General features: G+C 38.3%; 1 protein-coding gene across 1 annotated transcript; it reads left to right on the top strand.

Moving 5' to 3' along the window:
• The first annotated feature begins 2,518 nt into the window (after window positions 1–2,518).
• On the top strand, window positions 2,519–4,732 carry LOC133013924 (B-cell receptor CD22-like). Its single transcript, XM_061081005.1, has 4 exons — window positions 2,519–2,567; window positions 2,670–3,083; window positions 3,582–3,860; window positions 4,449–4,732. Exons 1-4 carry the CDS (start codon window positions 2,519–2,521, stop codon window positions 4,730–4,732), a joined length of 1,026 nt encoding a protein of 341 aa, XP_060936988.1.
• The last annotated feature ends 7,951 nt before the right edge of the window (window positions 4,733–12,683 follow it).

Here is a 12,683-nt window from a genome sequence, read left to right on the forward strand (position 1 = left end):
AAGGCAGGAGCCACACAACCTGCAAGACGACTTCACAGAACTTAGATCAGCGCAGCAACCTTTTTCCCTCTCCACGGACGGTAACGCAACTGGGATTAATACTTGTATTAGGCTAAGCAAGACTGTTTATTCGAGTCCTTGTGATGTTTATAAGTTTGATTTGTGTTGCTGTGATATTTTGGTTACAAGTTATTTGAAATTTAATGTTAGTTATGCTCTTCAGTCTTTCCTTGAATGCATCTAGTAACGTTCTCTTGTTTGGCACCAACACAGACACACGCATATCTATTCACCAATCTCTCTGATACCCGCCACATGTCGTAAACATTCCAAAGGGGGGAGTCCGTTATCTTTGGAGTGGCCAACCGCCATTTTGGAAGCAGGCTGACACACACAGACACACACTCGCATACTCACATACATATCTTTATTTAGGAAGTATACCGTTAGTAATTTGTGTTTCTATACTTTATTTTATTCATTATAAATGTTTTTCTTTTCCCAAATGTTTTTTCATAATGTTGCATAAGTGAATTTCGCCAACCTCTACACTGTTAATAACTCTATATCCTTCAGCTTAGCTAACTATCTATATGGTAATTTTGGTTTTAGTTATGAATTTAATTGTTAATCAGAGTTTTGTAGTTGGTACTTTCATGAGACTTAATCAATACATTGGCTACATTTTTTCCCTTCCTTTGAAGGGTGGTGCCCCGAGGTAAGTTTAATCAATTAAAGTTATTAACCAAATTTATTGAATGCCAAAAGGCACACCATTTCATGGTATCACGTTTAATGCATTATTGCACAACACAATCTATATATGTTTAAATGATATGCAGGTAGACAATAAATACTGAAGATCAGTGCTGAATGTATTTTTTTTGTGCTTTCCAGAACTTAATCCAAACCCACACCCCTGAAATGTAAATATCCTGTATCTCAAAATAAAAATAAATATGTTGGTACTAATGATGAACTTTAAAGTTTATTGACATTGTGGGATTTGTGAACATGTCACAGTGCTACAGGGTTTCTGAAGAATGCATGTACACACAACATGCATTGCATCATGAAATGGACATTATCTTGTGATGCATTTCTATTAACGGACCAGGTAAACCTTTTATTTACTTGAGTTAAGTAATAAGTAAAATAAAATCAAGTATATGACTAAATCCTGAGCTTAAACTCTTGAGAATCCAAAGTAAAAGTTCAAATTCTGAGACATTAGGATATTATTTGAAAAGTTATTACATTTTCATACAGGTGCATCAATGAGTTAGTATTTTAGTTGTCATGGAGATAGGCCCGTAGCTGGAGGGCAGTATCCCCTAATCTAAATATGCACATTTTAAGATGTTTGGAACCCCCGAGACTTAAAGGGCTGCGGACTTTTGCATAAATTCTCCAAATAAATGTTTAGCACTGTCAACTGCATAGTGCCTGTGAACTAGACTTCACAACAAACAACGATAAAAAGAGGAAGTGGGAAGAAGTGCATCTGAGTGCAGATACTGTGAGAAGCTGCAAACGCTATCACTGTAATCATAACACCTACAAGAAGCTGCTTTCTGGATTGCATGATAGTAAGCACATTTTTGTTTGCATCACCTTTGTGTGAATCTTCCTTTTTCTGTAAAGTCTCATTCTTGGAGTGAGGCTGTGTGTGACAGACTGATACAAGTGGGTCCTCTGAGGTAAGAACAAGCTTCTATGGTTATTTATCTCCATCATGTTAATCTACTAGAGTAAAATATAGTTTTTCAGAAGTTTTATTTGGTGTATATACACTGATTACAAACGGTTTTTTTGTGGATGAAACAAGATTTTTGTAATAACAACTTTTTTAACAAGAGAACTAAAAATATTATTAATAATAATAATCATAATAATAATAATTTAAAACCCTTTTTCTTCCACTCATTTAAATACTTTTTTCCAAATGAAATCTCAAACATCAGTTTCAGACGACGTAGTTCCTTGAAGACTGAGATGAACCCAAAGAGACAGATATGACTTTGAAACAGTAATTTTCAGACGAAAAGGTTAAAAAATGAGAATTTAATAAATACACTCATATGTGTGCAATCAACATATTTTAAATGTGATCTGGGGTTTCTTTTGATAAAAGTGTTTTGAACAAGTAGGCAATGTCAAATAAAATTAAAAATTAAAACGGAAAGCAAACTATATTTTAGTTATTAAAAAAAATATGTGGCCCAAATATTCCATTTTAAAATAATCACATTTATTTTCCTTTAATAAATGACAAATTCTGCGGTGACTTTTGTGTTTTCAAACCAAAAGTTCACAACCATCTTAAAATGAGGAACAAAACAAAGACAACTCTAAATGTCAGTAAAAGAAATGGAAAGAGGAAGAAGAAAATTCTGAGACAGAAAAATAACTTTGATCACACATTTTACAGTGAAAAATCTCTGTAATTTTAAGATGTTTTTATCCACTTTTCAGTTTATATTTGTTTCAGAAATCCAGTTGTAGTCCGTTGTATGAGATGGAGACTCAGACAGTCACGTGGCTGTTTTTTCTGGCCCTAATGAAACGTAAGGATTTTATTTCTCCACTTTGAAAATATTGTTGTTGTTTTTTTTTCAACATTTGCATTAAAGACTCATTTACTTCTCCACTTGTGTTTTCACCAACAGATGTTTCTACAAGTGACCCTAGAAATCCCTTTGAACTAGAACCTGGTGGGCTGCTGGCTACTGAGGGATCCTGCGTTGAAGTTAAATGCCAAGTCACAGAAGATGTTGATGATCTTGATGCATACTGGTTTTGGTTGAAAGATGCACAATGGGTCGACAGTGACTATAGATCCACTGTCATTTACAGCACAATCAACTTGAAACGTCCGGTCAGTCCTGACTTTGCAAACAGAGTGAAATACATCGGCTCTTCATCTTCAAGTTGGAAGAATAGTTACTCTGCCGAGCCGAAGCCACTGTGCAGTATTTTGATCTGTGACCTGAGAACAAGTGACAGCGGAAAGTATTCTTTGAGATTCGTAGGGAGGTCACCTGACCTTTGGTTATCTGAAGAAGTGACCCTCAACGTTGAAGGTATGATATAACACAAATTTAAATATTAAAATACTTTGGAGAATAAACATAACATTACAATTAGTGGACAAATGTGTCCTTCATGCCCGAGCAACGAAATTAATTATTTAATAAGCAAACGTACATGAAAATGAACATTTGAACCTACATCAGTGATAACATTAAACTATGATAAAAACTACAGAATCCATCTTTGACATCATTTTAGTTGATGTCCCATTCACTAAAATTCAGGAGGTGAGATTTATACTGCAGTCAGGCACCAGGTGGTGATCTAGACGCTTCAGTTTTAGTTGATGGTTGAACTCTTCTAGATCAGTTATGACTCTAGAGCAGTTTGGCTAAAGCTTCGCTCTACATAGTTTCCCAGTCAAGTCGGCTACACCTTTAAAAATCAATGTTTCTATTAAAATAACATCTTCTCAGTGACACTGTACAATTAGAATTAAGTTGTTGTGTAGACGCATCATCACATATCTCTTCCTTTCATATTCTCAGTAAACCGATGCCCGCTCACTTTTGAGGAACCAGCTGTCGTGGTGGAGTCCGACGTGGTCACACTCACATGCTCCACTTCAAGTTCATGTCCTTCAAAACCTCACATTCAAGATGTGACTCAGATCGACCGGACACGGGTCACAGGCTCTGATCAAGATAAGGAAAGAACCACCTTCAGCTTCACAGCCAGCTGGGAGGATGATGGGAGGGTGTTTTCATGCCAAACACAGGACAACAGTGACAAATATTTGATCCGGAGTATTACAGTCACTGTTAAATGTAAGTTGATGAATTCATTTTATTGATGTTCTATCTTTTAGGTAATACACCCTGCTGTTATGATTATTATTATGGTTATTACTCTCTGGATGTGGGCCTTGTGATATGCTGGCGACCTCTCAGAGCCAGCTGGGGATTGGCTCCATCCTCCCACAACCCTCAAATGTCCACCAGTGTCACCAGGCTGCTCTGTATAAATCCACATCAACAACACCGTCACTCACATAGCAAGTGTCTTGGTCCAGATTTGTCCTGGGCCACGAGAAGACCAGAAGTTCCAGATCATTGCCTGAAGTGACCCACATCCGTGTGCTATCTGGGTTGTGAATTAACCTGAAAGAATCTTCTGTTTCAGATTCACTTGTTGTTGCCAATCCTGCGCCGACGATTTACTTCAGCTGCCACTTTTCCTTTTTTTTAACAAAACAGATCAAACCAAAAATATTCATAAAAACACTATCGAAGCAAAAGTATACTTTTTCAGTGGTAAACTTTTTTAAATTAAATATAACTTATGACAATTGGAACAATATTGGGCAGTGGTTAAATCTGACAGTTCTCTGTTTTCTATATTTTTGGTTACTGCAGACAGTCCCAAAAATGTGACAGTTCAAGCCAATCCTGGTCTTGATGTGAAGGAAAATGTGTTGTTGACTCTGAGCTGTTCTGCCGAGTCCAACCCACCAGTGAGCTCTGTCACCTGGAGGAAGACGACTGATGGGAGAGAGGAAATCATCCAACAGACTCAGACTCAGACATTCAGGGTGAATTCAGCCAGTCGCTCTGACAGTGGACTGTACAGCTGTGAAACCACCAATGACATTGGAAGTGGAAAGTCACAGCCAGCTGAGGTTAAAGTCAGATGTGAGTAGAATGATGCACTTGTGATGGTGAATGGATAAACAAGGAGGATATATTCTGTGTATAAAGTAAATACTGATCAGACGTGCTGGTTCCAAAAAGAAGAAAACATTACTCCACAATGTCAAAAACACCACAGGGTTCTATTAACTATTATGTAAATTAATTAAATCATTAAACTTATCCAACATTTCTTTGAACTGAAAACGTCTATTTCAACATGACTAAAGAGGCCTGTTGTCATAACTTGATTTATTTAAATAGCACTTCTCAAAAATACATTACAAAGTGCTTCCCAAATAACAAAAAAAGTAAAAATATATCAAAATAAGATTTTCAAACAAATTAAAAATCTGTCATAAAAGAATAAATAAATGAATAAAAACTAGACCTACGTGAAATCAGTGAATGAAGTAAGATAAAAGTATGTTTTCAGCTCCTGACTCAGTCTGCTGTATGTCCTCGTTCAGGCTGTTTCAGAGCCTCAGGGCTCTTGTTTCAAAAGCTTTGTCCACCAACTTTGTCTTAGTACAATAAATCGTATCGGCTGAACTGATGAAGAGGAGTTTAGGAGCTTCAGGAGAGGAGTTCCCTTTACCACTGATTTTTTAATTTTTTGTTCAGTAAAACTTTTACATTTACAAAAAACCTATGTAACCCAAACTAGAGGGAAGAAAAGCAATACAATCATAATGTCCCTTCTTTAAAGAACATTCTGCTTCCTCTCTACAGACCCGCCCACTGTACCAATACTGTCTATGAGTTCTGAGGTCACAGAAGGTCAGACCATCACCTTCAACTGCACTGCTGAAAGTTTCCCACAGTCAACTCTCACCTTGATGAGGATCAACTCAAATCATCGGTCTGTAATAACTACTGAAAATATTTTGTATTCACGACCCCTCAACACTCTCTACCACAAGATTAATGTGAATTTTGCCGACGTTGGCTTGTACTTCTGCCGTGCCAAGAACACTGAGGGCGCAAAGGACAGCAAGAAGAAGGAGTTGGGGGTAAAATGTGAGTGTTTCAGCTGCGGCTGTTTTTTTTCAACCAAACAGATCAAACCAAATCATCCTTTATAAAATCTATCTATGAGAAAGTAGCTTCTCGCATATATTACTGATCAGTACGGAGCCCCCCAGGGGACATGGGGGAAAAAAAATGATGGGTGAAAAAAAAAAAAAAAGGACGGACTTTCTCGAGATACTAACTCGAGATCTCGAGATACTAACTCGAGATCTCAAGATAGTTTCTCGAGATCTCAAGATACTTACGGAGCGCTACAGAGCAGGGAAGCCGAGGCTGAGCGGCTGCGGGGACAGCCGCCTTACTCGCGGAAGTGGGCGACTGTGCATCGATACAGAGACATAACAGGATCGATCCATGTTTTCTGCTCCGTTCCTTGTCTTAGCGATGTGCTGCCGCTGAATCATTATAACCAGCGCTGCTCCAGCATCAGAACAGACGCTCATTAAAAGTCCGGTAGTCCTGTGTGTGTCTGTGTCTGCTTCCGCCTCACTTCCCTCTGTCCCGCGCTCACTTTACACTTTAACAATAAACACCAGCACTGATCACAAGTTATTAGGACACCTACAGGACTGATGTTTACTTTGTGTTTGTTTGAGCTCATGAAACACATGTTTAAACACCGTGTGCACGTAGTCCCCCGCTCCACACAACACGAGACGTAACGTGACGCGCACATCAGGACCGTCAGCGTTAAAGTGACGGAGCGATCCGAAGTCATGATCGGTCATCATCGGATAATAACTAAAAATACATGTGATTATCAGTTTTAGTGAAGAGGAACAGAGACAAGCATACACACACACACCCCACTCATACACACACGCACACACACCCCACACACACACAAACAGTCTCCCATGACAGACCCTGCAGTCAGAAAGTATCTCGAGATCTCGAGGAAGTTTCTCGAGATCTCGAGAAAGTCCGTCCTTTTTTTTTTTTTTTTCACCCATCGTTTTTTTTTTCCCATGTCCCCTGGGGGGCTCCGTACTGATCAGACAGGCTGGTTCTAAAAAGAAGAAAACGTTACTCCACAAATGTGATGTCATTCAAAATAACGTTTAGCAAACCTGATCAAAAATATTGAAGTTAAAAAAGGAACAGTAACCTAACATCAGTGGATGTAGTTTGTTTAAAAGAGAAATTGCTGAGAAAAAATTGAAAGTTTCATCAGGTGAATCTAAAGCCAGTCTGTTTTATCTTTTATTGTTTTATCCCAATTAACTGGTTCGAAAATAGGTTTTACATTCTTCTCAGTCTTGCTTTAAAGAGCAGCAATAATGTCACTTCATTTGTTGTGTTATTCATGTTTGATCTTTGAGGATGTTCGGAAAATGACGTTGTCTTTTCTCCTGAATTTCCCGGCTAGTTTCTCCTAAACACACACACATCACGGAGTCGGCAGAGAAGCAGGAGCTTGACGGGAGGAGCTCCGTGATGCTGAGCTGCTTCAGTCACAGCTTTCCCCCAGTCCATCACTACTCATGGTACAGGAAGAGTCAGGGAGAGGAAAATGATGAAATTGTGTCCGAGCGTCAAAACCACACAGTGTACTCAAACCAGTCAGGAGTCTACTACTGCGTCGCAGAAAATGAAGTAGACCAAAGTTCGTCTCATCCCGTCCATCTGTTTGAACGTGAGTGAATTTCAAGGCCTTATAACTGTGTGTTTTATTGCTCAGGAGACATGTGGGAGGTTTATATCAGATCATGTTTTCTAGTTGTCTGTGACATCTCCAGAAGGTCTTCAGGTAATTCTTAAACTTATTGAAAATTCTCAGTTTGATTCAGGGTTGAAATTATAAGAATTTGGAGGTTGAAGGTTGTGTCCTCACAAAGCTGTGAACTCCCAAGCATATTTTTGCCTTGTAAACCGTCGTAACACCTTTCAGCACAATCACACACAAAAGGGAGTAACTGATTTGATTTGGTAGCCCAAGCTCAAAGGTCAATGTCACAGTCAATCAATCAAGTTTTATTTGTATAGCCCACATTCACAAATAACAATTCGTCTCATGGGGCTTTAACATTGTGTGACATCCTCTGTCCTTAACCCTCAACAAGAGTAAGGAAAAACTACTAAAAACCCTTTTCACAGGTAAAAATATGTAGAAACCTCAGAGAGAGCCACATGTGAGGGATCCCTCTCTCAGGACGGACAGAAGTGCAATAGATGTCAGGTGTAAGAAAACATCATCAGGATTTTTAGCAGCATCCATTAGGCTAAACATTTTTCAATACTATGTGTCAGGCAGTCCCGCTGCAATCACAGTCTCTGGCCAGCAGCAAGACCACGATCCAGCATCAGGATGAGATCCACTATAATCCACAGTCATTGTCTACCGCCGCCAGTTAGAATCCATTATCAGCTGCCGCCTCGGTCGTGGTCCCTCATCATCCGATGCCAACGCGACAAAGGATCCTCCATTACAACGACGATCAGCTGGCACGATACAGAATCCACCACTGGATCCACCATTGCGACCTCCGACACGCGATCCACAATCATAATCCATGGTGCGGCCACAGCTGTGGCCCTGCATCCACGGGCGCTAAGGCACAGAAACTCCGGGAAAAGGGGTCAAGTTAGTAACATGTACTGATCAGATAAGAATTATCTTGATGTGATAAATATGGAGAAAAGGAAGGAGAAGCAGGAAAGAGAAGCTCCGTGTGTCTTGTGTCATAAATTCCCTGTGCGTCTTAGCATCATCAGGGGTTTTTGCCATTTAATCAAATTTGGAACATCGCACAAATTAGCTCTAACTATAAGCTTTATAAAAAAGGAAGGTTTTGAGTCTACTTTTAAACGAACAGAGCGTGTCTGCCTCCCTAACTGAAAGTGAGAGATTATTCCACAGCAGTGGGGCTTGATGGCTAAAAGCTCTGGCTCCTACTCTACTTTTAGAGACTTTAGGGACAACAAGTAAACCTGAGTTCTGGGATCGGAGTGCTCTAGTAGGTTGATATGGAACTAACATCTCTTTAAGGTAAAGAGGTGCCATATCATTAAGGGCCTTGAAGGTGACCTCACAAAACACGTTTTTTGGCCTCTTGAAAGTCATTTTACAAAACCGCCTTTAGAGAAATTCCTCAACTTTCAATGAGAACTCAAAGATGTGAAGTGATTAAATATCAGTGGTCAAAGGTCACAGTGGCCTCATCAGGATCTTGGTTGGCCGAGGTAAACAACTGCAGAACAGTATTTAACCAGAATCTTTGTTGGCGGTAATTCTAGTTCAGTGTGAAATAAGTCTCTGCACATGGAATAAAGTTGAAACTAATTCTACATGTTCACAACTCAGTGTCTATATGATGCTCTCTCTCTTCTAGCCACAGGAGACTATCTGGATAACCTGAGGTTCCTCGTTGTTGCTCTACTTCTCCTGATGATTATCAGTGTTATTGTAGTAAATTTAAGGTGAATGAATAAGAAGTTCATTTGATCAAATTCAATAAATACATTTCAGAGATGGTCTGTCATGTTTTACCACATCATGTCCCTCTATGTTTTCAGATACTGGAGGAAATCTGTTCAACAAGGAACAACAAACACCAGATCCCCTTCTGGTTTTTCGGTAATGGCATATTTGTTCAAGCCATTCTACTTCTCTATTGAAAACATCTTGACACAATTGAATGAATGTGTGCATTTGTGTGTGTGTGTGTGAGTGTGAGTGTGAGTGTGAGTGTGAGTGTGAGTGTGAGTGTGAGTGTGTGTGTGTGTGTGTGTGTGTGTGTGTGTGTGTGTGTGTGTGTGTGTGTGTGTGTGTGTGTGTGTGTGTGTGTGTGTGTGTTTTGGTGTTTACAGCCCTTTGAATATGCCCCAGGTGAGTCCTGGGTTTTCATCACTTCTGAAATGTTACAGCTGTAAAACTACTAATTCTTCTAAATATTCTAAATGATGTCATAATGTCAATTATATGTAATCAAATGTGTTTTAATGGTGATATTACAAAGCCTTCGAAGTCCCATAACGTGAGTCTTGTATGAACTTTATTGTGCATTACATCTAGAAATTGTCACAAAAATAATCTATTAACTACCTCTGCTCTCATCCTAGAATGAACCAGAGAGCCTGCAGGACTATGAAAACGATAGTAATGCAGCTGCACGTGCACCAACATCTCAAAATCTATTGGACGACCACACCATTGAAGGTGAAGTGGAGCTGAACTTTCCACAGGTGAGATTCACAGCGACGCCCCGACGTCAGACGACCAACAGAGACTCCAGCAGCTCACACCAAGATGAGAGTTAATACTCTGACGTCAGGATTTGACCTGAGTTGTCTCGTCCTGCTTCTTACAGCTACCTTAGGCCTGAGGAAGTTTATATTCACAATAACTCATCACTGAGAGTCTGAAGAGTGTGTTAAGTAAAATAGGTCATGCTGTAAATCTACAGTAATGTAATCTGGTCAACAAACCTTATGCAGCTACAACAAAACCATGCGTGTTGCCATTAGGAGTATTTTAAAACTAATTATCAAGGAGGCACAGAAGTTACATTACTGAGATAAAATATAATATATGAACATTTACAACTGTTAATTAAAAGATTTGGGGAAAATAGTGAACTTAGCAAAATGTGAGAGATAAACGGTTAAAATCACTTACATTTTGTAATATAATGTATATCACTTACATTTTGTACTTATTGTATTATATAGTGTATAGTGAATTACTTATTTACTTGTACTATTTCAGTTGTTCTTTTTGCCTGCACAAGCTTTTTTTACAGGATTATATTATATGCAGTATATTTTATATAATATTGCAGTGATGCCCTCAGGTCAGACTCTCTGTAAAATAAAGTTTTAAAAGTTGTATTTGAGCTGGAACTGACAACTTTCAATTATCTCAACTGATCAAATAATTATTTTGTCAATAAAATGCAAAATAATATTTAATTAACTAATTAATGAAGAAAAGATTATATTCTAACCCTCAACAGGCTGTTATAATTGTTATATTCCTTTTAAAATTACTTGAGTAATAAATCAATTATGAAAACATAGAAATGAGATAAATAGATATAATTTTTTTCCGCCTCATGTATTAATGTGCTGCTCTGTGAGGAAGTCCATTAGTCGGTCAGTTCACTCAGACTTGTTTCCTCTTCACTCTCCGGCTCTAACGATATGTTTGCTGAGAGATTAGCGTATTAGCAGCGGAGCAATACGCTCGGCCTGGATCCGCTGCCTGTGAGCTCCGCAGCTTCTGCAATTGAATATTATTTATTAATTAGAGCGACTCAATGACTGACGTGAGCTTTGGTTTCTCACCCCGAGCCGAGTATCCACAGAGGGACCATCAGCTCCGTCAGACACAGACACATAATGAACTCAATCCAAACACACATCATGGCTTTTTAATGTCGGTCTAATCGCTTGATCGTTATCATAACAGCCCGAGTGGAACAGGGAGTTTATCCCACTTTGGATCTGAAACCACAGCTGTGCTTTTATATTCTTTAATGGTTTTATTTCATTATGTGCAGCAGAGGAGGAGGAGACAGAGTTGTCTTGATGATGAACAACATAATGTACGTGAAATATTACAGGGAATTAAAAAATGATGAATAAATGAATTGGCCTATTTGAAAAATCTGAAAATACTTGAATGAATGAAATAATCTGCATATTTACAATAAATTAAATACATTTGTTATGAAACTTATTTGTACTTTTTTTGAGAAAACTATCACCAGATGAATCAATAATTCAAACTGAAAGTTGTAGTTCCAGTTTGGTGCCTTCCAGCGTCACCATCAATTATGAATAAATTCAACATGACCTGAACTGTTGTTTTCTGACGTGAAAGAAAAGTTCACGTCAAAACTTTTCAAATCTACAGGAGTACGTTTTTAATGGTCAAAAGACTTTCTAAGATTTATTCAAATACAACCAAAAGATATTGAAACCAGACAGCAACTAACCAAATAAACAAATACACATTAACATTGAAAGAGCTTTTTTGATTTCTTATTCAGATATTATTAAAATTATCTTTAAAATCATCTTTGCATCTCGATATTTGTCTCATATTGAGAAAACAACGACATCATGAACTAACAATACTTTCATGTGACAAATCTACAATAAACCTTTTTTTTAGATGTTTATGCAGAAGATGATCATAGAACATTTTCTCTCATATTCTCAATGAAACCTTGATCTGAACAGAAAATCAAATCTAGACTTCAGCTGAACTCAAATCTGATTTATCGACAAATTAAACGGAAATTATCTTCACACGCTAACATCATAACCTGTGGAATGTTTCAGCCCTCAGCTTGATGATTAGCACGAAGGACCTTATTATGTTCCAGGCCTGGAGGTCAGAGGTGAACGTATGAAATGCTCAAACACACACAAACACAAACACACACAAACACACACTCAGACACACACAGACTCTCTCTCTCTCACACACACAGACACAGTCTTTTTTATCAGAGTTTGTTTTGGAGGAAGACAAAATCGTTGTTGTTTGCTCTGAATAAGAAATTAAATTATTTTGATGACTATCAGCCCACACACCCATCCAGCTAATTGCCCGTGAAGTCATTTCCATAAATAAAAGCTGCTGTTTATTACAGTATCACAGACAACCCATCTGTCACACAGGACTAATCCAAAGAGCGGGGGGACTCTGTGTAATGGCACCTGCAGCCTGATATTGAAATATTCCACTGGTTCAACTCTGCCTCTCACAACACATCTATTGTTTCATCAGACTCACATCAAGCATCCAGTTACACAACTGATCTCAGGGAAACACCAGTTAAAGGTTGAAGTTGAGATAATTGTCTCTTTGAATTCAGACTCAGGAAAACTTTAAATTTTTTTTAAGTCATTCAGAATATTTAAGAACTGAACTGGGATTAAGTTTAAATTTACCGTCCTCATTAAAATAGTCTAAACCTG

This window comes from Limanda limanda, chromosome 11, assembly GCF_963576545.1.
Source record: "Limanda limanda chromosome 11, fLimLim1.1, whole genome shotgun sequence".
NCBI classification, from domain to species: domain Eukaryota; kingdom Metazoa; phylum Chordata; class Actinopteri; order Pleuronectiformes; family Pleuronectidae; genus Limanda; species Limanda limanda.

What these genes read in the sequence shown, in the direction of transcription:
- LOC133013924 (XM_061081005.1), top strand. Translation starts at nt 2,519, where the DNA reads ATGGAGACTCAGACAGTCACGTGGCTGTTTTTTCTGGCCCTAATGAAA. An exon ending in TTTTCTGGCCCTAATGAAAC is followed by an intron (nt 2,568 to 2,669) that starts GTAAGGATTTTA and finishes TTTCACCAACAG; the next exon opens with ATGTTTCTACAAGTGACCCT. An exon ending in TATTACAGTCACTGTTAAAT is followed by an intron (nt 3,861 to 4,448) that starts GTAAGTTGATGA and finishes TGGTTACTGCAG; the next exon opens with ACAGTCCCAAAAATGTGACA.